Source organism: Rhinatrema bivittatum, chromosome 1 (genome assembly GCF_901001135.1).
Source record: "Rhinatrema bivittatum chromosome 1, aRhiBiv1.1, whole genome shotgun sequence".
NCBI classification, from domain to species: Eukaryota; Metazoa; Chordata; class Amphibia; order Gymnophiona; family Rhinatrematidae; genus Rhinatrema; species Rhinatrema bivittatum.
In genome coordinates, this window is record NC_042615.1 from 331,530,573 (window position 1) to 331,554,625 (window position 24,053).

At 41.4% G+C, this 24,053-nt stretch overlaps 1 protein-coding gene across 5 annotated transcripts in view; it reads left to right on the forward strand.

Moving 5' to 3' along the window:
* The window catches only part of ABCG2 (ATP binding cassette subfamily G member 2 (Junior blood group)), a 168,098-nt gene that overhangs the window by 95,480 nt on the left and 48,565 nt on the right, over positions 1-24,053 (forward strand). For all 5 annotated transcript variants that reach the window (XM_029597982.1, XM_029597972.1, XM_029597963.1 and 2 more), the window contains 4 exons: positions 8,068-8,220; positions 9,026-9,183; positions 15,556-15,707; positions 23,268-23,372. In XM_029597982.1, the coding sequence (XP_029453842.1) occupies positions 8,068-8,220; positions 9,026-9,183; positions 15,556-15,707; positions 23,268-23,372 (568 nt within the window). The remainder of the gene's footprint in view (positions 1-8,067; positions 8,221-9,025; positions 9,184-15,555; positions 15,708-23,267; positions 23,373-24,053) is intronic.

Consider the following 24,053-nt stretch of genomic DNA (forward strand, 5'->3'; position numbering starts at 1 on the left):
GCATATGGCAATTTCCTTATTACCTGGCGGATGATACCCAATTCCATGACTACCTATTGGCCAAATGGACGGAATATGCTAAGTTAAATAGCGATCATTCGGCCAATCTGGTCATTTTTTGGTATACCGCTAAAGTGGTCTTGAGGGGGTGATATAATTTCCTATGTATCGCATAGGCGCAAAATCTTGGATAAGCATCTTCTGGCCTTAAGCACTCAATTGAAGCACGCAAAGGGGCGATTAGCTCGTTCTAATGCCCGTTCAGATAAGAGAAAGCTATCTCACCCTTCAAGGGGCCTTAAATTCTTTGCTCCACCAATGTGCAAAAAAGAGCTTCTTGTATTACTAATACCGACTACATCAGTTTAGCAATAAGTCGGGGAAGTTAATGGCTAATTTAATTAGAGCTGCCCGTAGTCCCTGCCATGTTACGGCTATCCGATCCCCTATTGGACATATTGTCACTGAAACCTCGGCCATTTTAACTCAGTTTAGGAAATTTTACTCTGATTTATATACTTTTGAGGGTTGGGACCAGGAGGCTGTGATCTGTTCTGTGCTCGGCTTGACTTTCCTTGCCTCTCTGTGGCACAAAGAGAATGGTTGAACTGCCCGCTTGGGGTTGAAGAAGTACAGTTGGCTATTCGACAAGCGAAGCGTTTTAAAGCCCCAGGCCCTGATGGCTTCACTGCAAAATTTTATAAATGTTTGGATTCTGTGGGACCCCCGCTGGTGCTTACCTTTTCAGAATTGATAAAAACAGGCACTTTCCTAGCGCATGTTAACACCCCCCATATTACTCCTATTGCAAAACCTGGAAAGGACTCTCACTCTCTGGCCTCTTACCGGCCTATTTCCTTACTTAATTTTGATCAGAAATTATTGGCTAAAATTCTGGTGGATTGGCTGACAGAGGTGTTACCCTCCCTGATTGGCCCTGGCCAGGTGGGTTTTGTTCAGAACAGTTATGCCCTGACTAATATTAGGAAGATATTGGCTGCTATGGCTATGTGCCAACATACAGATACCCCCTATCTTGTGATTAGTTTTGACGCAGAAAAAGCATTTGATAGAGTGGAGTGGAAATACCTTTTTCACATTTTGCAGGATTTGGGGTTTGATGGCCTTTTTTGACACCATCCAATTGTTATATCACAACCCTGCCACCCTTTTTGTTGCCCACTGTTCACAGTCCGAGATATTCTCGGTCTCACGGGGCACGCGGCAGGCTTGCCCGTTATCTCCTCTCTTATTCTTGTTGCAGCTTGAACCCCTTCTGTCTATTCAGCATACCCGTATGGTGAGAGGGATTAAGTTGCAGACAGATGTGTTTAAGTATGCGGCCTTCGCAGATGATATTTTGTTTTTTCTGACAGACCCCACCCACTCCCTTCAACCCCTTCTGCAATTAATTTGGGAATTTGGAATTTTTTCGGGTCTATGCCTTAACACTGATAAGTCAGAGGCCTTGGCATTTCCCGACACACGCAAGGAGCGGTGGGATGAGACCTTTTCATTGCAGTGGGCTAAGGAGTCCCTTAGATATTTGGGAGCTACTCTTCCTTGCTCCCCAGCCAATTTACATAATTTCAATATCCCGCCCCTAGTTAAATATTCTCAGGAGAAACTGTGTACTTGGAAAGCTTTGCCTCTCTCCCTGGGCGGTAGGGTGAATCTGTTCAAGATGGTTCTCCTGCCCAAGTGGCTTTATGTCCTTCAAAATATGCCTCTATCTCTCAAACGCAAAGATCTGGATAAAGAATTGCACTCCTTTTTGTAGAGTGGTGGGAAACCTAGAATTCCCTTGGTTGGGCTGCGAAAGAGGTGGGGGAAAGGGGGATTGGGGGTTCCTTGGGCACGTATAATCTAGCTGGCAATCTACGCATTGTCAGAGACTGGCTTCTAGGCCAATCTTTTTACGTCAATGTTCCAGCTGAAAAGGCCCTGGTAGCCTCCTTGTATTTGAAATATGTACCACAGATTTCCTCAGATAAACTCTCGACTTTTTAAATCCAATCCCCTTCAATAGCGCCTCTCCGGAAAACCTGGCTAGCAGTAACCAAATTGTTAAAGATCCCACAGTTATGTTCATAATTGCTGCCTATTCAAGGGAACTTGGATTTCAGTCCGGGCTCTCAGACGATGGGTTTTCGCTTATGGGGGACTAAAGGTATCACTCAGCTAGGTCATTTACTTAATGAGGAGGGACAGTTGATGTCATTTCCAGGTTTGCAGGACTTGTATAATCTGCATCAGAACCAGGTATTTCCCTGTCTCCAGATTCAACACTACATTAAGTCCCTGCCTTCTGAATCCTTGAATACCATGGTCTTTCACTCTTTGGATGCCTTATTTTTGTTTGATAGATCTTAGCCTCCTTCCCTTTCCCTATATTATAAAAGTCTTAAAAAGCTTACACAGAAGGAAATCTACTCGATCCTCGTGGATCGATGGAATGAGTGTCCCAACTCTCTTCGGGTATGTATTATAGGGAAATGCAATACAAATTTTTACAGTGGGCCTATGTGTCAGCCCATATAGCTTGTCGCTCCCAAATTTCTTCCTCTGCAATGTGTGAGAAGTGTAAGAAGGCCATGGGCACGTTATCTCACTCTTTTTGGGCTTGCCCCCCTATAAGACTATTTTGGGGTCGTATCTCAAATTACATTTTGAATTTAATGGGGTTCCCCCTTCCCATATCCCATTTACTCTTTCTCTTTGGATGTCTCCCTCCTTTACCGGTTAGAGGTGATAGCCCTCGTTTATTCATCCTGAAAGCATGCTGCTTAGGTAAAAAAGTGATCTTGTTACATTGGAGGGGTACGGATGCACCTTTTTTCTGGGCATGGTGAAATCATCTTCATCACATGATGCGTATGGATGATCTGGCGTCTCGCTGCTGCTCTCTACTACGACGGAAGTTCTTGTCTGTATGGGACCCGTATATTCAGGCTCTTCCAGGAGTTTGATCCTAAATGACTGATTTCTAGATTCTTTTTTGTCGGGACCCGGGCCTTTTTCAGCGGCTCCTTTGGTGCTCAGAAACACAGTATGGACTTGTTTGTTGCTGTTGTGGTTTACTAGTGGGGTGGTGGGAGGGATTTGGGGGGGGAGGGGTTAGGGAGGATGGGAGGTAGGGGGAATCTCATGTATCTCTCTTTTTTTTTCTCCTTTGTAACCTGTCCGGTTTAGAGTCACAACACCCCCAGTTTGTTGTTCTGGTGTATTTTTCACCTAAAACAATAAAAAACGTTTCAGACTAAATACTCTGCATAATTTTGTGTGATCCGCAAATTTGATCACCTCTCATTGTACCCCTTGTCTGGGTGCTGACATGTATTATCACCCTTTTCAGATCATATATACAAATATTAAAAAGCACTGATCCAAGTACAGATCCTTGAGGCATGCCACTGTTTACTTTTTTCCACTGTGAAAACTGACCATGTAATCCTACTCTTTTTCCTGTCTTTTAACCAACTTGCAAGCCACAAAAGGACATTGCCTCCTATCCCTTGACTTTTTAGTTTTCTTAGAAGCCTCTTATGCGGGACTTTGTTGAACGCCTTCTGAAAATCCAAATAAACCATATTTACCGGTTCACTTTTGTCCACATGTTTATTCACCCCTTCAAAAAAATGTAGAAGATCATCATCCATAACATAATACATAACATCACTTCCACGTGGACACAAGCAACACTTAAGCTTTATACTCCCAGCAGATCATTACGTTCATCTCAGCAACAGCTACTTGCTATTCCTTTAGTACGCCATGCTCATCTCGACTGCACTAGGGAACGTGCCTTTTCAATTGCTGGTCCTATGTTTTTGAACGCTCTGCCACTTCCACTTCGTAATATTAATAACAAAGAAAGGAATTCAAGAAAACTTCAAAAACTGATTTTGTTTATTCAAGCATTTAAAGATTTACTTCCACTCGACACCAACAGTTAGTCAACTAATATACTTCACTTCAGTTAGTGCGTACCAATGTTGTATTGTTAGAATATGAATATTTTATTTATTTTATTTTGAATTGCCATTGTTTAAATATCTATGCATCAATTTGTTATGAATTTTATGAATGTTTTTGTTACCCACCCTGAACTTTGGAGGGTGTGGTATATAAGTGATTTTAAATAAATAAAATCCCTCCACTCACATGGTAGAAGTGGCTTTTGCGCACATAAGCGCATGTCCACTTAAACAGTTGTTTTCACATGTGCGCATATATGTGCATATGTTATAAAATGGCTGCGTCCCTGGGCACAGGCTGATGAACTTGTGCATATGCGCCTGCGCGATTGTTTAAAAGTTACCGTCTTATAGCGAAAACTCTTCAAAAGCTGAGAAAGAGCAAGAGTTTAATTTTCTTGATAGCACCCAATTGACCATGTCACATCTGGTTTTCATGACTTCAATGCCTAGTCATTTAGCAACCAATAAATTCAGGATACTCCCAAAAATTATCATATAATACTGTGGGAGCCGCCTTCATCCTTCAGTCCCTAGCTGTCACTGCTTCAATGTTGAAAGTCAACTAGTGCAAACATTGCAGTTACCTTTGGAAGAATGTAAGGCGCTACTAGCATCAAAGAAACCTTCCACTAGGAAGTCATACAATTTTAAGTGGAAAAGATCTTCATTTGGTATATATCTCAAAACCAAGACCCTTTCATCTATCCTATACAGATTCTATTTCAGTACCTGTTGAATCTAATTCTGGATTGAAGACTAACAAACTCAGAGTTCACCTGAGTGCTCTAGCAGCATATCACCAAAACTCAGAGGTTCCCATTTCTCAACAACCCATAGTTACTGAGAGTTTACTATTCAAAACTAAATATTTTTTTAATTTATTTTTTTATTTACAGTAGTTTGTATTCTGCCTGTTACTAGGTCCTGTTCTAGACAGATTTCAGAAAAATATAAAACAGATAAACATAAAATAAACAATCATATACAATAAAACAAATAAACAATTGTGACAACATAAAAGTTAACAAAATAGATAAAATATAAAATAGCATAAAATAACATCTCAAACAATTTGAAACTAAACTGAATGTAAGTTTAGAATAACATCAATCTCAATTGGAAAAACCTCTTGGAACAGATGAGCTTTTAAGAGTTTCCTAAAACTCATAATGATCAATTCTGCAGATAGATAAGGGAAGACTATTCCATAGGCTAGGAGCTGCAAAAGAGAAAACATGATGACTGGTTTCTTTCAATCAAACTTTAGTCGCATTGGGCTGAACAAGGAGAAATTATCAGAATGTTGTGCACTTGTAGAATGATACCATTTTAATCCTCCTTTGAGATGAGTAGGACAACCCTCATGGAGAGTTCGGAAGGTTAAAGTTAGGATCTTAAACTTTATTCTTTGCTCTATGGGGAGCCAGTGTAAAGCTTTTAGAACTGGGTTAATGTGGTCACATATGGAACATCCTGATATCAAGCGAGCGGCAGCATTCTGAAGTAATTGCAAGGTGGTCAAATAACATTTGATATAAAGTGTTAGATGGATAACTTATGGTTAAATGGATAATTTGGCATTAATTGGATATGTAAGGGATACACCGATCTCTTACTAGTAAGTTTTTCCCTATTTTGTATCAGCACTAGGGACTTGCAATTTTTTAGACCATCCCTAAAAATTTCCTTCTCCCAAGGCTGGGATTGGTCAGCTTGGTCCTATATATTGTAGCTGAGCATGTGCAGAAAGCAGAGGCTGTTAGAGCTGAGTAGGTGTAAGGAGTGTTTTTTGGATGTGGTCCCTTGTTAGGCCCTCCCTGGCCTGGAGAAGAAAAAGGAAAGGCGGGAACCCCCATGCCTGAGGGAAAGAGAATCTGCGTGCATTGCAAGCCCTACACCCATTTGAAGTGGGGTGGCTTCTTCTCCTGCTTGGAGAAAAGATGTTTTTTGAGAGAAGCAGTTTGTTGCAGTTTTGGAAGTTTTTGGACTTTGCCATCCAATGTCTGAGGAGTTCTGATTACTGTTAGAGAGACTGAGACCTGGCCTTTGTATCCAGAAGCCCATGTTTAGTCACTCAGGAGTGTGGATGTTAAGTTTGTCCCTACTCCATAGGGATTACTCGCTTAGAGAATAATGAAGTGAGAATAGGCACTGTGAAGATTCCTGTACTTTCTTTTGCTTGGACTGTACAGTTATTTTTGTTACAGTAAATTTTATTTGAACACCACCTATAGTGTCCTGCCTGTTCTTTTTCCTGAAGGAAGGTAGCATCCCTGTGAGCCAACGGACAGTGAGTACTAACAGAGTAAAGAGACTGAAAATGGGTCCTCTGTTCCCCTGCACGTCTTGGGCCCAGGAAGTTAAGCCAACCCCCATCAAGAAAATCCACGCCCTGGGGATGAAAGGACTAGTGCTAGAAAAACTGGGACTCAGCCCCGGGACTGAGTGTCCCCCTTGCACCAACTCAGCCCTAGCACTGATGTAGGGAATTACAGATAAATTGTGAGTTATCCATCTAAATGGCTTTGAATATTGACTTCTAAATTTATCAAATGCATAAATCATTATCCTCCAATTAAAGATTCTTCTTCTCTATGAGATTTGAATATAGTTCTTGGTCAGCTCATGAAGCCTCCATTTGAGCCTCTATTGACAAAAAATCTAAAATCTCTTTCTTGGAAAGTCTTGTTTCTTATAGTCGTAATCTTCATATGGATGGTAAGTACAAGGCCAATTCAGAAAATCATCTGTTGTTCATCTTTTAACCCAGTCTAGCCAGGCTTTTCTGTCACTAAACAAACTTTCATCATTGATATGTTTGTATTATTTACTGTTACTCTCATTCAGGGCAAGAACGTCACATCTGCTTCCATAGAAGCCACGTATTAAGCTTGCCACATGATCTTCTGTTCATACTTTCACTGCACGTTAGAGTCTAGAAATGAATCCTGTCAAGATACAGTTTTGGCCAAGCAGTGCTTGAAAGTGTCTTTGACTAGTCTTCAACTCTCTCTCCATCCTCTTTAAATCATGGGTTGTATAATCCATTAATGTCCACTGAGAAAGGGGAGTTGCTTTGCAGACAGCAGGACAAATCAGCCACACAATCCCACTATCTTCCACGTAGAGTTGAAGGTTAGTGTGTAATGAAGAGACTCGCATGGCAGGAGCTGCTCAGGAACACCCACACATGCTCAGAAAGACCTTCTCTGTACTTCTGAGCTCTGAGAGAACTTATTCAGTCTTTGTGCCATCAGATGTTATCCCACTTGTTTGGCTGATTTGTGCTGCTGTCTATAGAAAACATCTGTTAAGGATGAGCAACTTCGCTTTGTTAGAATACCTTGCAAGCATTATACTAGAAAGGGAGATTTTAAAAAAGGACATAACTATAAACAAGTAAAATTTGAACTTAGAAAAAGGCCTAAAAATATAAGAAATAAAATATATTAGAACAATAAAGGAAGAAAGACGTAGGAGTGTGACCAATATAGGAAGCAACAGAGCCGAGAAAATGATGAATTGGCAATTCGAGCAGTTTCGCTAGATCTGCTCCTCCGAAGTTTGGTATGAAACTCACCCTAGCATAATACTATTGATGTGGCAATCATTTTGAGGATTTCCTTTTAGCTTTTTTTCCCAGCTTGAGCTTGAATGAGCTGTGTGGTCTATACACTCTGCCAGCTGTGAGAGTGATCAGTGGTGGCTACAAGGACAGTTGTCTTGTGATCCATAGTGACATGACAGAGCCAAAAAAAAAACCCCCTCCAGTTTCCTCCTTTAGCCTGCACTGTCATGCTTCTTGTTCATTTTTTTGCAAATCGAGAATTCTAAAGGAAACTTTTTTTGTTTTTGACTGAAAAGCAAAATCCCTGATGTTTCAAAAAAGAAAAAACAGGCTTTTGCTTTGTATGCAGAACTTCAAGCACTGCATGGATTTTCAGGTTTCCATTGAGAATACTGTAGTGCACTTTCTTTAACTATAGATATATTTGTCAGTGCTGTTTATGAATTCCAGAAAAGAAAAGAGAAATAGGTCCTTACCATCAGTAGCAATAATGCAGATAATTGTGTTGATTGTCCAAAGGATGATGTCGTGATGGGCACACTGACAGTGAGGGAGAATTTACAGTTCTCAGCAGCACTGCGACTACCAATGACTGTTCGGCAAAAGGAGAAGGATGTTCGAATCAATCAGGTCATCAAGGAGCTAGGTTTGACCAAAGTTGCCGATTCCAAGGTAATGGGAAGCACGCTCTTTTTCTTCGCATATGGTCAGGATTGGTTGGTTGTCATAATCAAGTTTCTCTTTAGATGTGTCTCAACTTCTGCCTTCCCCTATCCTCATCCCTTGCCACCCTAAGAAAACAAAGCAAATGTAAATAAGAAGAGGCACTGGCGACAAGGATTCCTACTGAGAATTTCTAGGTGATGGACGCACAACCCTTGTTGTCTTTCTGCCCCCCTCTGACAAAATGGGAGATTTTTTTAAAGACTAAAATGTTAGTTGCAAAAATTCATGGTCTTTGTGAATATGAATCGCTGTGAATAGAATGGCTGATTTAGTCTGAATCCATTTGATGAGAGAAATAGAGAGAGACCTGAATTCCCAAATAGATGAACATTCAGATTCCTGATCTACAATGAAAGACATTTTTGTCAGGTCAGGTATACCAATATTGTCAGATTTTGTTGTAAAATTTCCCTACAGACAACTATTTTATGAGTAATTCTTGAAGCTAATATTGAATTCAAAGGAATATCCATCTCATTGGTGAGACAGACAGGAGCTATGGAGAAGCCTGAGGAAGCAAGGTAACAGATGAGGAGAACTGATATGATATTGGTGTTTTTATTCTTTAAAACTTATTTCTCTCTTTATTTCTCTGATGATAAAAGTCACTACAATGAATGCAAAGTCAGGAGCGAAAATGAACAATCATTGCTAATAATGCATTAATATATCATTCTCTTGAGGTATAAAATGCTTGGGTTTTTTTGGTTTTTTTTTTTTAAAGCCATGCTGCTGAATGTTTTCACACTAGGTTGGGACCCAGATGATTCGTGGTGTATCTGGAGGGGAAAGGAAAAGGATCAACATAGGTATGGAACTCATCACTGATCCTGCAGTCTTGTTCTTAGATGAGCCCACCACTGGTTTGGATGCCAGTACTGCTAATGCTGTCCTGCTGCTCCTGAAGAGGTAACGACAGTGTCACATGCCCATAAGCTCCAATCTTTTCAGAATGACAGTATTTGGTTGCAAGTGAAACTTTTTTTTTTAAACTTAAGATTTTATGGGCCAACTCCTGTTGCTAGGCAGCAGACCTAATTTCTCTTCATGAGTTACCTACTTTGCAGGTAACTTTGGTGACTATAGGGTGCTGTGCTGTAGAAAGGGAAGAGTGTCTATACACTGATCTTTCAGTGACATATACCATAGAACAAGAAGAGATTGCGTCTCATTGTCCCAGCCACAAGTGCTCACTGGTGTCTGGACAAGCTAATAGGGAGGAAATGGTAACGGTGGGGTGGGGGGAGGGGAAGAGCTGCATGATGACACCTAGAGTTTTACATGACTTAAGACAGAAAAGATGCATGTCGTCATTCTTCTCCCTTTATTTGGATAATTGTGCTGTTCTCTAGAGTTCTATGAAAATCATACAGTATGGTGCAGAATTTTGGGTCGTTTCTATCTTGCTGTATAAATATTACAGATTTTGAGACGCTTATAAGAAAGATGTGCGTGGGAAATTATTTTAAGGAGGGAAGTTAGCGTGTGAAAGAGCATTGTGCCGCGATAGACAGGAATGAAGCAGAGAAAATCATTGATATTATTAGTGTAATTATTTAATATAAAGCCTATAAGTTCTGAGAATACATATGCCATTTTTCTTAGCCTGATTGTAATAAAAAACTGTTTATAACAAAACAAGTCCTGAGATCAGATATATTGGAGAGCCGTTATTCAGAAAGGCTAACCGCAGATATCTGAACAGTACAGAAATTAGCCTCTGGGTCTCACCCGGTGGTGTGTTGCTTATTTGATAACGGATAGTAGGGGCCACAGCAAGCACATAGGGAGAAAGAAACTAGGCAAAGGTCAGAAGAATTAACTTAAAAAGAGCAACATGAGTCAGAGAACATGTTTGGAATCAGAGAACCAACAGCTCAGAGGAAAAGCTTTTTGTACATTACCAGTATTAATGAAGTGAGCCTTGGAGTAGGGAAAAGCTTTCTGGATGTTATCAGTGGTTAATGAAGTGACTGAGTTGCTGCTAATTCCCCAACATGTAATGTTTCCAGATTTTCCAAAATATCTCATACCGGAAACTGTGAGGAGGAAGTATTTTGTGTACATATTCTTTAATGTAAACTCTATGCTTTGATTACTTATTCTCAGACTTATAAGTAAAGCTTCTATACTTGTAATTAAGTGTGTAGTGTATTCTGTGAAATATAACCCGACCACTCAGCCACCCCACCTTTTACAAGATGATAGTTACATTTTCATGGAATTTGAATGTGTATAAGAATTGTATGTAATGATACAAAAACTAAATTACATATTTTAGAATATGCTGTGGGACACTCATAAAAATAGCAGTTTTAAGTGTGAGTCAACAGGATTGAAACCCACACCAATCTTATTAATTGGTTCCCAATTTAAAAGTCTTGTTTTTGTACTTTTTTGTACATTTGAAACAATTATTCCTTGGAAGTGCATGAACAGTACATAAACTAGTGTTCAGTATATCTATCAGATCCCAAGTGAATGTCCAAAAAAGAAAGACAATTTATATTGAAACTACTAGTTTCTAGGCACAATGCTGTTTCATGTTCTGATTCTGGATTATATAACAAAGGGAATCTTTCTTATTTGAAGACTCAGAAAGTACTGCAAGTTCAGTACGCTCTGTCGATATATCCTACCTGAGCACTCTGAAAGATGATGCTCTGGCCCTCAGAAAAGCACCCTGTGTTTCAAAATCATCTACATCAGGAGTTGAGTGCAAGGTTGTGCGTCCCAGCACAAACAGCATACAGACAAATATTCAATTTGGTGGCTGTCTGGCCTACATAATAATCTATAATGGGAGGAATCTGCTTATGGCAAAACTAAAAACATTTCAATCAGTCAGAGACTATGCTAAACAGATGTTTAGTAAAAGATAACTCCTCTGAGCAAGTTGGAACAAGAGGCAGGACAAACTCCACCTCCTAATATAAATACAAGCATCAGTTGATCAATGCTTGCATTTATATTAGTGTGTGTCTCTCTCTCTATATAGATATAGATATATCTATATAGAGAGAGAACTTAATTTCTAGGGGAACAGCATGGAAGCAATTCTTGTGCTTCTCTTCAGACTTAAGAGGCAGAGCAGCAGGTTATTCTGTTCCAGTCCCTCCCATCCAGGCAGCCTGCAAGCAAGAATAGGAGAGGAGGGTTAGCCTGGAGCAGACAACAGCCACTCTGCTTCCTAAACCGGCCCCTTCCTGCCAGTTCCTCACTCCTTTCCTGCTCTACAGGGAACAAAGGGTGATCCTGATGAAGAAGTAATTACAAAGGCAAAGAACAAGTTCAAAAAAGAGGTTGAATTTTCACAAGTTTGAAACTTAGCAGCAGCAGCATTGTCATTCATCAAGGCTTCAGTATTCACATTGGATAGCAGTACCCAGAAAGACAGAAACATAGAAATGATGGCAAAAAAAGGATCGAATGGTCCATCCAGTCTTCCCAGTAAGCTTAAGGTAGTAACTGACGCTCTGTGCGGGTTACTCCCATATTTCTCTTATGGGTAGTAACTGTCACTTTGTGCAGTTATTGCCAAACTGTCACTTTGTGCAGTTATTGCCAAACCTTAAAAAATTTCAGCTAGTAAGATTTTTTTTACTGGATGATGAGCTTTCTTGAAAATTTGGACAGTGCTGCTTGATGTGCTTTGCTTATGGACTTGGCCATAGAAGCAGTCCTGGGCCTTTTCCCTTATGCCTGAGTATCAGTACCCCAGACTATATAAGTTGGGGCCCTTTTGGTTGTTGTTTGACACCAATACTCCTTTTCCCCCTGCTGTTGAAGCGGGGAGCAGTATTTCAGTTGCATTTAAAGCATCAAGGCTTATTGGTTAAGGGTAGTAATCTCCATGCTTTCTGCTAAGGGCAGTAACTGCTGCACCAATAAGTTACCCCCTTGCACGCTTTCTTCATTTCTTTTAGGATTTGATCGTAAAAGCAGTCCTGTGCTTTTCCCTTGTCTGTGTATGAGTATCCCAGACCATAGAAGTCGGGGTCCTCTGTTGTCTGAATCCAATTCCTCTTTTCCATCCTGCGGTCTAAGCAGGGATCATCTGTTAAAGATAGTAACTGCTGCACCAGCAAGTTACCCTCCTGCATGCTATTCTTCATATCTGTCCTCTAGCCTTGTAAGTGGGGAGCAATGCTACAGTTGCATTAAAAAGATTAAGGCTTATTGGTTAAGGGTAGTAATCTCTGTGCCTTCTGCTAAGGGTAGTAACCACCACACCAGCAATTATCTCCTGCATTCTTTTCTCATGCCTGTCCTCTAGTCTTTAGGGTTCCACAGTATTTATCACATGCCCCTTTGAATTCTTTAAATGTTTTCGTCTTCACCACATCCTCCAGAAGGGCATGCCAGGCATCCACCACCCTTTCCGTGAAGAAATATTTCCTGACATTGATTCTGAGTCGTCCCCCCCTGGAGTTTCATTTCGTGACCCCCTAGGTCTACTTGTTTCTTTACAAATGAAAAGGCTTGAAGTTTGTGCATAGTTAAAACCTTTCAGGTATGTGAAGGTCTGTATTATATTTCCCCTGCACCTCCTCTCTTCCAGGTTATACATATTCAGAACCTTTAGCCTCTCCTCATATGTTTTCTGATACAGATCCATACCATTTTGGTCGCACGTCTCTGAAACACTTCCATCCTGTCTCTATCCTTCTTGAGATGCTGTCTCCAGAACTGAACACAGTATTCCAGGTGAGGCCTCACCAAGGACCTGTACAAGGGCAGTATCACCTCCTTTTTCTTACTGGTTATTCCTCTCTCTATGCATCCCAGCATTTTTCTGGCTTTATCTATTGCCTTGTTATATTGTTTCACCATCTTCAGATCATCAGACACTATTACTCCATAACTCCTCTCTTGATCCATGCATATCAGTTTTTCACCCCCATCACATACAGCTCTTTTGGATTACTGCACCCCAGATGCATGACTCTGCACTTCTTGGCATTGAATCCCAGCTGCCAAATCTTCGACCACTCTTCAAGCTTTCTTAAATCACTTTTCATTCTCTCTACTCCTTCAGGTTTGTTTACTCTGTTGCAGATCTTAGTATCATCCGCAAACAGACAAACTTTACCTTCTATCCATTCCACAATGTCAATCACAAAGATATTGAACAGAATCTGTCCCAATACGGATCCCTGTGACACTCCACTTAACATCAGAGTAGGTTCCATTTACCATTACACACTGTCTCCTATCAGTCAACCAGTTTAATCCATGCCTCCACCGTGGCACCTACTCCCAAGCTTCTCATTGTATTCAGAAGCCTCCTATGTGGGAGAGTATCAAAAGCTTTGCTGAAATCCAAGTAGATCACATTGAGTGCTCTTCCTTGATCCAGTTCTCTAGTCACACAATCAAAAAAAATCAATCAGATTTGTCTGACAGGACCTTCCCCTGGTGAATCCATACTGCCTTGGGTCCAGCAACCCACTAGATTGTATATAGTTCACTATCCTTTTCTTCAGCAGAGTCTCCATTAATTTTCCCACCACCGAGGTGAGGCTAACCGGCCTGTAGTTTCTAGCCTCCTCTCTGTTACCACTCTTGTGAAGTGGAACCACCATTACTCTTCTCCAATCCCTTGGCACAACTCCCGTTTCTAGGGATCTATTGAACAGGTCCTTCAGCGGACCTGCCAGCACTTCTCTGAGCTCCCTCAGTATCCTGGGGTGTATTTCATCTGGCCCCATGGCCTTGTCCACTTTGTTTACCTAGATCCTCCCATACATTCTCTTCTGTAAATTGAGTTTTGTATACTCCATACCTATCTACAGTCTTGTAATCAGCAACGGGCCTTCTCCAGAGTCGTCTTTAGTGAATATTGAACTGAAATATTTAATTTTTCTGCCATTTCTTCGTTACTCTCCACATATTACTTCTTGTTCTGGCCTCCCTTCTTTCACTGTTATATCTGAAAAATGTTTTGTCTTCTTGCTTTACCTCTTTGGCCATCCTTCCTTATTTCTTTCTTTGACTCCCTCAGTTTTAAATGATATGTTTCTTTTTTTGGGAACCTTTATACTTCTTGAACGCTGTTCTTTTTGCCTTTATTTTTTCAGCCACCTTCTTAGAGAACCAGTTCGGTTTCTTTTTCCTCTTACTTTTGTTTACTTTTCTAACATATACATTTGTTTTTGTAATAGATCTTTAAATTTGGCCAACTGTTGTTCTACTTCATCCATTTTCTCCCAGTCTACCAGTTCTTCCTCCAGGTACGTCTCTATGTTGACAAAGACTGTATTTTTGAAATTCAAAACTTGGGTCTTCATGTGACTTCTCTGATTCCTATTCGCATAATCGAAGCATACTGTGATCGTTGGTGCTCAGGTGAGCTCCTGCCCAAACATTAGAGACATGATCACCATTAGTGAGTACTAGATTGAATATTACACCCTCTCTTATGGGTTTCATTACCATTTGTTTGAGCAGAGACCCTTAAAGGGAATCCCCATCTCTCTACTTCTTGTAGATTCTGCAGAAGGGATACTCTAGTCCACATCTGGCAGATTTAAATTACAGCTCACAAGTTTCAAGCTTGTAAAAATTCAACCTCTTTTTGTGAGTATTACCCAGGATTTCGTTTTTGACAGAACAAACAGCAGAGCTGGTGGTGGTGATCAATTTCGGCTCCCTGCAGAGGCAGTGGTGGCACAGATTATTATTTTTGGCCTCCCAAACCCCAGAGGAGGGGGTCTGGGAGGCCAAATAGAGAGAGTCAGTGCTGCTTATCCTAAAGGGGAGCAAACACAGTTTTGTTTAGATGAGGCCTTGAGAGAGAGAGAGCCCGAAAAGACAGGCAGTCAATACCTATCAAACCTACTGCTTCTGTTGCTATTGGGTATGTTTACATATATATATGTGTGTGATTAGGACAGAGCATTCTCACACCCAATCCCTCCTTCTCCCAGGTCACAGTTGGCTCTGGTCCCAGTTCTACTTCCTTTTTTGTCTACCAATTAAGCCCTGTATTTAATACACAGGATTTATATAGGTGTCTGCACATTTGGCACCACTGGAATATGTATTATGGATTCTAGAAGGTTAAACTGCTGGATCTTCATTTTGATGGTATTATACAACAGAGGAAGTGGAGAGTCTGAGGGATTTGAAGATACTGTTGAAAAAGCCAGAGAGAATCATTCTTGGCACAGTCTCCATGTCCTCTTCACAGCAGAAATGAAGTCTACTAAGTGTAAATATAACTAAGAAATTAGCCTAGATTATGTATTGCCTTCTCTTTCTTTTTTTTCCCATGTGTAGGATGGCAAGACAAGGAAAAACAATCATCCTCTCCATCCACCAGCCCCGCTATTCCATCTTCCGCCTCTTTGATGGCCTGACACTACTGGCTGGGGGCAGAATGGTATACCACGGCTCCGCTCAGGACACCTTGCCCTACTTCACTTCTCTTGGTGAGGTTTCATTCCCAAACTGGAAACTACTTTGAAATGTGTGGAGCTCATTTCACACTGTTAAAACAATATAAGAGGGGGTTTTTTTCTTTTTTAAATGAAGAGGAAGTTTGGCTGAGTTAAATGTTCCGCACTCACTGATTCGAGGCCTCTTGCATAAATAAATAAGGAACTGGTTAGAAAGTTCACGCAGTATGGGCCACATTGTTTAACCTCACTGGTGAAAAAGTGAAGGAAGCAAGTGCTTTTATTTATGTATGTAGAAAACTGCTGTTTGTGTGTGTGAGAATAATGGCTGTATACCTAAGAGACCTATTAACACTCGGGACTCTGCTTCCAAATAAAGATTTGCTCACCTGCTTTGTCTTTGGTAAAAATATTATAATGTAGAATTCTAGACTTCAGGAAGAGGCCTGGCTGGTCCTCAAAGCTCATGTACCACAATATTTTGTTTTATAAAGGTATCGCTATTGTTGCGCTCGGGGGGTGGACCCTTGTCCTGGGGCAGGGATGGAACGTCTCCTGAAAGGGAACAGGAGGTAACTGCCCCCAGGGGGCGGACCACTGGAGGAGACAGAGGCTAGGAAGAGCTTCACCACTGGAAGCCCGAGGTCCCCCGGGAGGAGCCCATAGGGACCCGGGCCGTTGGACTTAGGTAGGCCTCTCAGGGTCTCCTAGGAGAGTGAAAGTCTGGCGTGCCCACAGAGACAGGGGGAGCGCGATCGGGTTCAGAGCTGGTTGCTGGTTGGATCAGAGAGAACCAGAACAGAGTTGGTGATGACAAGGCGAGGAACAGAGCCAGAATCTGGAGACGAGGTCAGGCGAGCAAAGGTCAATATCCAGAGGTCAGTCCGAGGAGTGATCAAAGCAGAGGTCAGGTACCGGAGGTCAGACGAGGTCAAAGGCAGGCTGAGGTCTTGTGGCAGGCGGCAGACAGGTCAGAAGCAAGCTGTGGTCTTGAGGCAGGCAGGCAGGTCAGTAACAGCTGAGGTCAGTACCAGTAAGACAGTCCGAGGGTATTACCTGGGTAGACAGACAGACTAACACAGGAACAAGCAGGAACAGGAACTGGAATGCTGCAGGAACGAGTCAGGAACAGAACTGGAACAGAAGGATCCTGAAACAAGACTAGAACAAGGAAGCAGTGGCAGGAACTTCCTTATAACGGGGCTCAATCAGGGAGCGTTGTGAAGCTAGGTCCCGCCCTTGGCCCTACATGAGTCCGGGCAGTCCGCGTGCACGTATGGGTGTGGCCAAGATGGCCGAAGACGCCGAACCTCGGCGTGAGGCCCGACGCACAGTGGAAGGCCCAGCGACCACAGCCACAGGACGCCGGGGCCTGGCAGGTCTGGCAACTACCGCGAGGGAGGTCGTCCCGGGACCTGTTGTGGCACCATGAAAGTGAGCAGGCCCGGCCACGGGCGGGGCGCGTAACAGCTATCTACAAAAACTGCAGTAAAACTATTATGAAACTAAAAGCCTTAGTCCTCTGTTTCTCTTGTGCATTAGTAATAGCTACTGTATGTTACAAAGATGAAATTCCCACAGAAAATGAGTTCATCAGGCTTTGTACTTCACATTTATATGCAAATGAGACTAGTATTAATCAGGTCCTTAAAAAGATACTAGTTCATAAAATCTGGTCTCAGCAGCAAACATTTCACTCAACAGTTTAGTACTAAAATCATATAAGGGGTAATTTTGAATCTGTACAGGAAATTTGTAGTACCTGGACCTTCAAGGTAATTTTCAAAGGGAAACTCCTCGGTGTTTCACTTTGAATATTCGGAACTGGTGGGGACCATGGGTAAAAAAGTACTTGCATATTTTTCACCAGTTTTACAACAGGTGCAAAATACATGTGGTAAAGTACACGTGGATAATTCAAAATAAAATCTCTGCATGCACTTTCCCTCCTCTTCAAACCTGTCCTTTTTTTTTCCCCCATAGCTAAAGTACAAATTCTGTGAAGCAGCATTTATAATTTTGGCTACTGTGGGGAGGACTGTTTTCAGCTTGGGGAATTTTTAATTTTGTTTTTACTAATTTTCAAAACAATTATGCAAGAAACCATCTTACATCTGTAAACAGAATGATAGTATCACAATCGTCTCATATTATCAATCATATGAACTTCACCAGGAACAAAAATACATTTAGTAATTATTAATTAATACATCATTCTATTGAAAAGGAGAAGGCCAGCAATCTTAGGGAGATCCAAAGGAAACATATTCAGCTTCGGGAATTTACCCAGGTAGTTGCTTAGTGACCAGGCAAAACCCTTTAAACATTGTCCTCCTGTGTCTTTTAATAATCCTACAGTCCTAGGGGTGCATAGACCCATGGATTTGTACTGTGTATGCAAATAGAAAGTATAAGTGGAAGTGTATGAGGGCTGGCTGAATAAGAATAAGTAAAGCTGTTAATGCAAGTAAAACTAGGCCTCGAGTAGGATAACAGAGATGATATACCACCACTGCTGATGATGAAAGCAAGAGCCCGGCAGCCACACCGGGAGACTGCAGGCTGGAGCTCCTGCAGCTGAGCCCCGGTCCCAGCAGAGCGGTAAGGCAGCGGGGAAAAGGAGCCCTCTCCCCCTGCAGGTGAGGGAGGGAAGAAGACTCTGGTGCCAGCAGACAGACTCCCATCCCCCAGACCGCCCACCACTATGTAGACGAAGCAAGAACCCAGCTGCCACACCAGAGGTGCTTGTGCCGGCATGCGCGTGACAAAGGAGCTTGCCCCTAACCATATAACTAACTTCATAAGCTCACCAACTAGCTGACTACACTCCCTAGCTAGCTATAATACCTATCTAGCCTGACTACCTGGGTGTCCTCACTACCTAACTAGTCTTCCTACCTAGCTGGCTTTACTACCTGGCTAGCTTGCGCTCAAAATAAAGTTTTATCTCAGCCCTAAACACACACATCATAAAATGGAGCCAGTCCACTTCATTGAAATCATCACAGGACATGGAAAACATGGAATGCACCAGAGAAGTTTAAAGCACAAAGAGAGCGAAACCCTGATCTATCTCAAGTTAAATAACTCACCTTGGCAACTTCTCCCTGCCTAATGTTTACTCTCCTATTTCTAAATGTGCAATAATAAGAAAAGACGTCCAAGTGCCTATAATTAAAAACTCACCTGAGCTAAAAGATTCCAATTTATCCCTATCATTTAAAAAGCAGAATGAAAATACAAACAAAAAGCACACTTTGAAATGTTTGTATGCTAATGCCAGAAGTCTAAGAAGTAAGATGGGAGAATTAGAATATATAGCTGTGAATAATGACATGACTTGGCATCTCAGAGACATGGTAGAAGGAGGATAATCAATGGGACAGGGCTATACCGGAGTACAAGTTATATCGCAATGACAGAGGAGCATCTGGGAGGTGGGCTGGCGCATTATGTCCAGGATGGCATAGAGTCCAACAGGATAAAGATTCTACATGAGAAGAAATCTTTGAGTAGAAATCTCTTGTGTGTTGGGGAAGAGTATAGAGATAGGAATATCCTACCGTCCACCTGGCCAAGATGGTGAGACAGACAGTGAAATGCTAAGAGAAATTAGGAAAGGTTATCAAATTGGTAGTGTAGTAATAATGGAAGATTTCAATTACCCCAATATTGACTGAGTAAATGTAACATCGGGACATGCTAGAGAGAGAAAGTTCCTGGATGGAATAAATGACAGTTTTATGGAGCAATTGATTCAGGAACCAATGAGAGAGGGAGCAATTTTAGATCTAAATGAGATCTAAAATGAGAAAAAAAGTTAGAAAAAAAGTGAAAGGAGCAGCTACAAAGGTAAAAAGTGTGCAAGAGGTGTGGACACTTAAAAAAAACCCCAAACCATCCTAGACGCACAGTCCAGATATATTCCACACATTAAGAAAGTTGGAATGAAGGCAAAACGATTACCGGCATGGTTAAAAAGTGAGGTGAAAGAGGCTATTTTAGCCAAAAGATCTTCATTCCAAAATTGGAAGAAGGATCCAACAGAAGAAAATAGGATAAAGCATAAGCATTGGCAAGGGCAATGTAAGACATTGATAAGACAGGCTAAGAGAGAATTTGAAAAACAGTTGGCTTTAGAGGCAAAAACTCACAGTAAAAATGTTTTTTAAATTTTTATGAAGCAGAATGGATGATCAAGGGGTTAAAGGGACACTTAGAGAAGATAAGGCCATCGCGGAAAGATTAAATGATTTCTTTGCTTCATTTTTTACTGAAGAGGATGTTGGAGAGATACCCGTTGAGAAGGTTTTCATGGGTAATAATTCAGGTGGACTGAACCAAATCACGGTGAACCTAGAAGATGTGGTAGGCCTAATTGACAAACTGAAGAGTAGTAAATCACCTGGACCGGATGGTATACACCCCAGAGTTCTGAAGGAACTAAAAAATGAAATTTCAGATCTATTAGTAAAAATTTGTAACCTATCATTAAAATCATCCATTGTACCTGAAGACTGGAGAGTGGCTAATGTAACCCCAATATTTAAAAAGTTGCTCCAGGGGTGATCTGGGAAACTACACACCAGTTAACCTGACTTCAGTGCCAGGAAAATGATGGAAAGTGTTCTAAAGATCAGAATCACAGAACATATATAGAAAGGCATGGTTTAATGGAACAAAGTCAGCAAGGCTTTATCCAAGGCAAGTTTTGCCTCACAAATCTGCTTCACTTTTTTGAAGGAGGTTAATAAACATTTAGATAAAGGTGAACTGGTAGATGTAGTGTATTTGGATTTTCAGAAGGCATTTGACAAAGTTCCTTATGAGAGGCTTCTAGGAAAAGTAGAAAGTCATGGGATAGGTGGCGAAGTCCTTTCGTGGATTAAAACTGGTTAAAAGATAGGAAACAGAGAGTAGGATTAAATGGACAATTTTCTCAGTAGAGGAGGGTGGGCAGTGGAGTGTCTCAGGGATCTGTACTGGGACTCGCGCTTTTGAATATATTTATAAATGATCTGGAAAGGAATACGATGAGTGAGGTAATCTAATTTGCAGATACAAAATTATTCAGAGTAGTTAAATCACAAGCAGATTGTGATAAATTGCAGGATAACCTTGTAAGACTGTAAAATTGGACATCCCCAAATGGCAGATAAAATTTAATGTGGATAAGTGCAAGGTGATGCATATAGGGAAAAATAACTCATGCTGTAGTTACACCATGTTACGTTCCATATTAGGAGCTACCACCTAGGAAAGAGATCTAGGCTTCATACTGGGTAATACATTGAAATCGTCGGCTCAGTGTGCTGCGGTAGTCAAAAAAGCAAACAATGTCAGGAATTATTAGTAAAGGAATGGTAAATAGAACGGAAAATGTCATAATGCCTCTTTAGCGCTCCATGGTGAGACTGCACCTTGAATACTGTGTACAATTCTGGACATTGCATCTCAAAAAGATATAGTTGTGATGGAGAAGGTACAGAAAGGGTGACAAAAATGATAAAAATGGATAAATAAATAAAGGGGATGGGACAGCTCCCCTATGAGGAAAGACTAAAGAGGTTAGGGCTCTTCAGTTTGGAGAAGAGGTGGCTGAGGGGGGATATGATAGAGATGTTTAAAATCATGAGTTCTAGAATGGGTAAATGTGAATCTGTTATTTACTCTTTCAGATAATAGAAGGACTAGGGGGCACTCCATGAAGTTAGCATGTAGCACATTTAAAACTAATCTGAGAAAGTTCTTTTCTTTTTCACTCAACGCACAATTAAACTCTGGAATTTGTTGCCAGGAGATGTGGTTAGTGCAGTTACTGTAGCTGGGTTTAAAAAAGGTTTGGATAAGTTCTTGGAGGAGAAGTCCCTTACCTGCTATTATTCAAATTGACTTAGAAAATAGCCACTGCTATTACTAGCATCAGTAGCATGGGATATACGTAATTTTTGGGTATTTCCAGGTACTTATATCCTGGATTGTCCATTGTTGGAAACAGGATGCTGGGCTTGATTGATGGACCTTTGGTCTGACCCAGTGTGGCATGTTCTTATGTCTCAGCTCTCCATGGTTGTCCCATCTCACATTGTTTAAAGTTTTCACAAAAATAAAGGAAGTTTTAGATCCATTAATGAACATTTGAAAAATTGTAATTGGCAAAAAGTTGGTGAATTTTCTTTTTTTTTTGTGGCGTTTATTCAGATTTTGTGAAGGCAACTTTTTCAAGGTGAATTTGAAGGATTTTGCCGACAGCTGAAACTGAGACTGTTCACCTTTCTTTCCTCTCATGCGAATCTGCTCATACTACACTAATTAAAAATAGCCAGTTGAAAGATCATGGTGCAGTATTTTTGCATCATCAGCAGAGATGGCCTATTAATTACAGTTAGTGATCACACCCCTAAACCCGGGCTGTCATTCTTGAGTATGGCATATTGTACTTCAATCACAAATTACCACTACTACTGGTACTTATTATTTCTATAACCCTACTAGATATATACAGTGCTGTATACCTAAGAGACTGTCCCTTCTCTGTATAGCTTGCGATTTAGTAAGATAAATGCACAGGACAAATAAGAGACTTGGGGAATTTAATTTATTATATAACATGGTTAAAATCATCAAGGCTATGATTAGGAGTATGAGGGGGTAAGATTTAAAAGCCCCTTAAAAAAAAGAGTTTTTAGGCTGGATTTAAATAAGCCAAGAGAAGGAAGCATGACTCACCAACTCAGGAAGTCTATTTCAGGCTTCCTGAGTTGATGCATCATGCCTCCCCTTTTAACCCTATTCAATAAGAATCCATAAAATCGGGGGAAAATGCTAAGTGCCTGTGATGGTCAGGGTCTTTATCATTTTTGTTCTCCCAGATACCATAAGTTAATATGATGATGACCTAATGATGATCCAATAGAGTTCTGCCCATGAGAGACGACTGAGATGAGAAGCACAATCATTGGTAGCAAATATTGGACTGAGCTTTAATTCTCAGTGCTTTTTTTATGGTTACGGAATTAAAAAAATCCATGGGTTAAAAAAGGAGGATCCCTAATAGCAAGAGGATTGTAATGAAGCACTGGGGTTAACCTATCCAGAGCGGTGGTTCAGCCCAAAATGGGATTGAAATGACCAAGCTTCCAAAAGGCAAGGGCATAACCTGCACGGAGCAGTAAGGATGTGTATTCATTTGAAAGGTAATGGAAAATTTTTTTACATTGCCACAAACCAGCCCCACCTTCCTGGCTATTCAGTGATCTTTCTTCCCGTGCTCCTGCCCCCGTTGATGCTGCACTTGCTACTGGTTCCTGGCAGATCAAGGCCAGCACCATTTGTTAAATTTTACCATACAAAATTGTGGGCCACCGGTTTTCAATATAAAAACGACTTCTTTGCGTAATCAAAGATGTGAAGCTTTATAAAAATATTATGCAAATTTTCCACACAATTTTTGCAGAATGTTGAATTAATGTACCCACCTACTCCACCTATTGCTAAATCTTGACAAATCTGACACAGGACACCGGGCCTTTTGCCTGTTGATTGCCTTGGTATGAAACGGCTTCGGAATTCTTATGTATCGTTTCTTTCTAGGCTACACCTGTGAGGAGCACAACAATCCTGCTGACTTCTTTTTGGATATCATCAACGGAGACTCAAGCGCTGTGGCATTGCAGAAAATCGAAGAAGTTGATCTAGGTACGATGATAGCTGGATTTTTTTTTATTGTACTCTCTTTGCTGGTTGCCATGAGCCCAATCCTGTAAGAAGCTAGGGTTTGCATTATTCAGGCTGTGGAGTTTGTTAGCAGTCCTGTCCAGTGGCAGTTCTATCATGAGGCAGAGGGAAGTGGCCGCCTCAGGCGGTAACATTTGGGGATTGGCAAAAAGTGCCGCCTTGCCTTGCCTTGCCGCAGACATGATGCCTAAGAGCCTGAAGAGCAGCCTAGCTGCAGCAGAGCCCATTTTGCCATGGCTGGAAGAGATGCCCAGTGGGCCCGAAGAGCAGTATGGCCGTGGCGGGGCTTATTCTGCTGTGGCCAGGAGAGAGTCCTGGCAGGACCTGAAGAGTGGCCTGGCCGTGGCAGAGTCCATCCTGCTATGGCCAGAAGAGAGGCCCAGTATGTATATGAGATTGCATGTACTTGAGTGTGTTTTGGGGGGGGGGGGGAAGAAGGGAGAGAGCGCCTGTGAGTGTGTGGGGGGGGAGAGAGAGCCTATGTGAGAGTTTGTTTGCATGCAAGTGTATGTGTGAAGGTGTGGGCGAGAGGGTGTGTGTGAATGAGAATGGATGTGTGAATGAGAGGGAGTGTGTATGTGTGAGAGAGAAATGATAAAGTTTGTAAGGGCCCCTCCTCCAATCCACGGCATCTCAGGATGA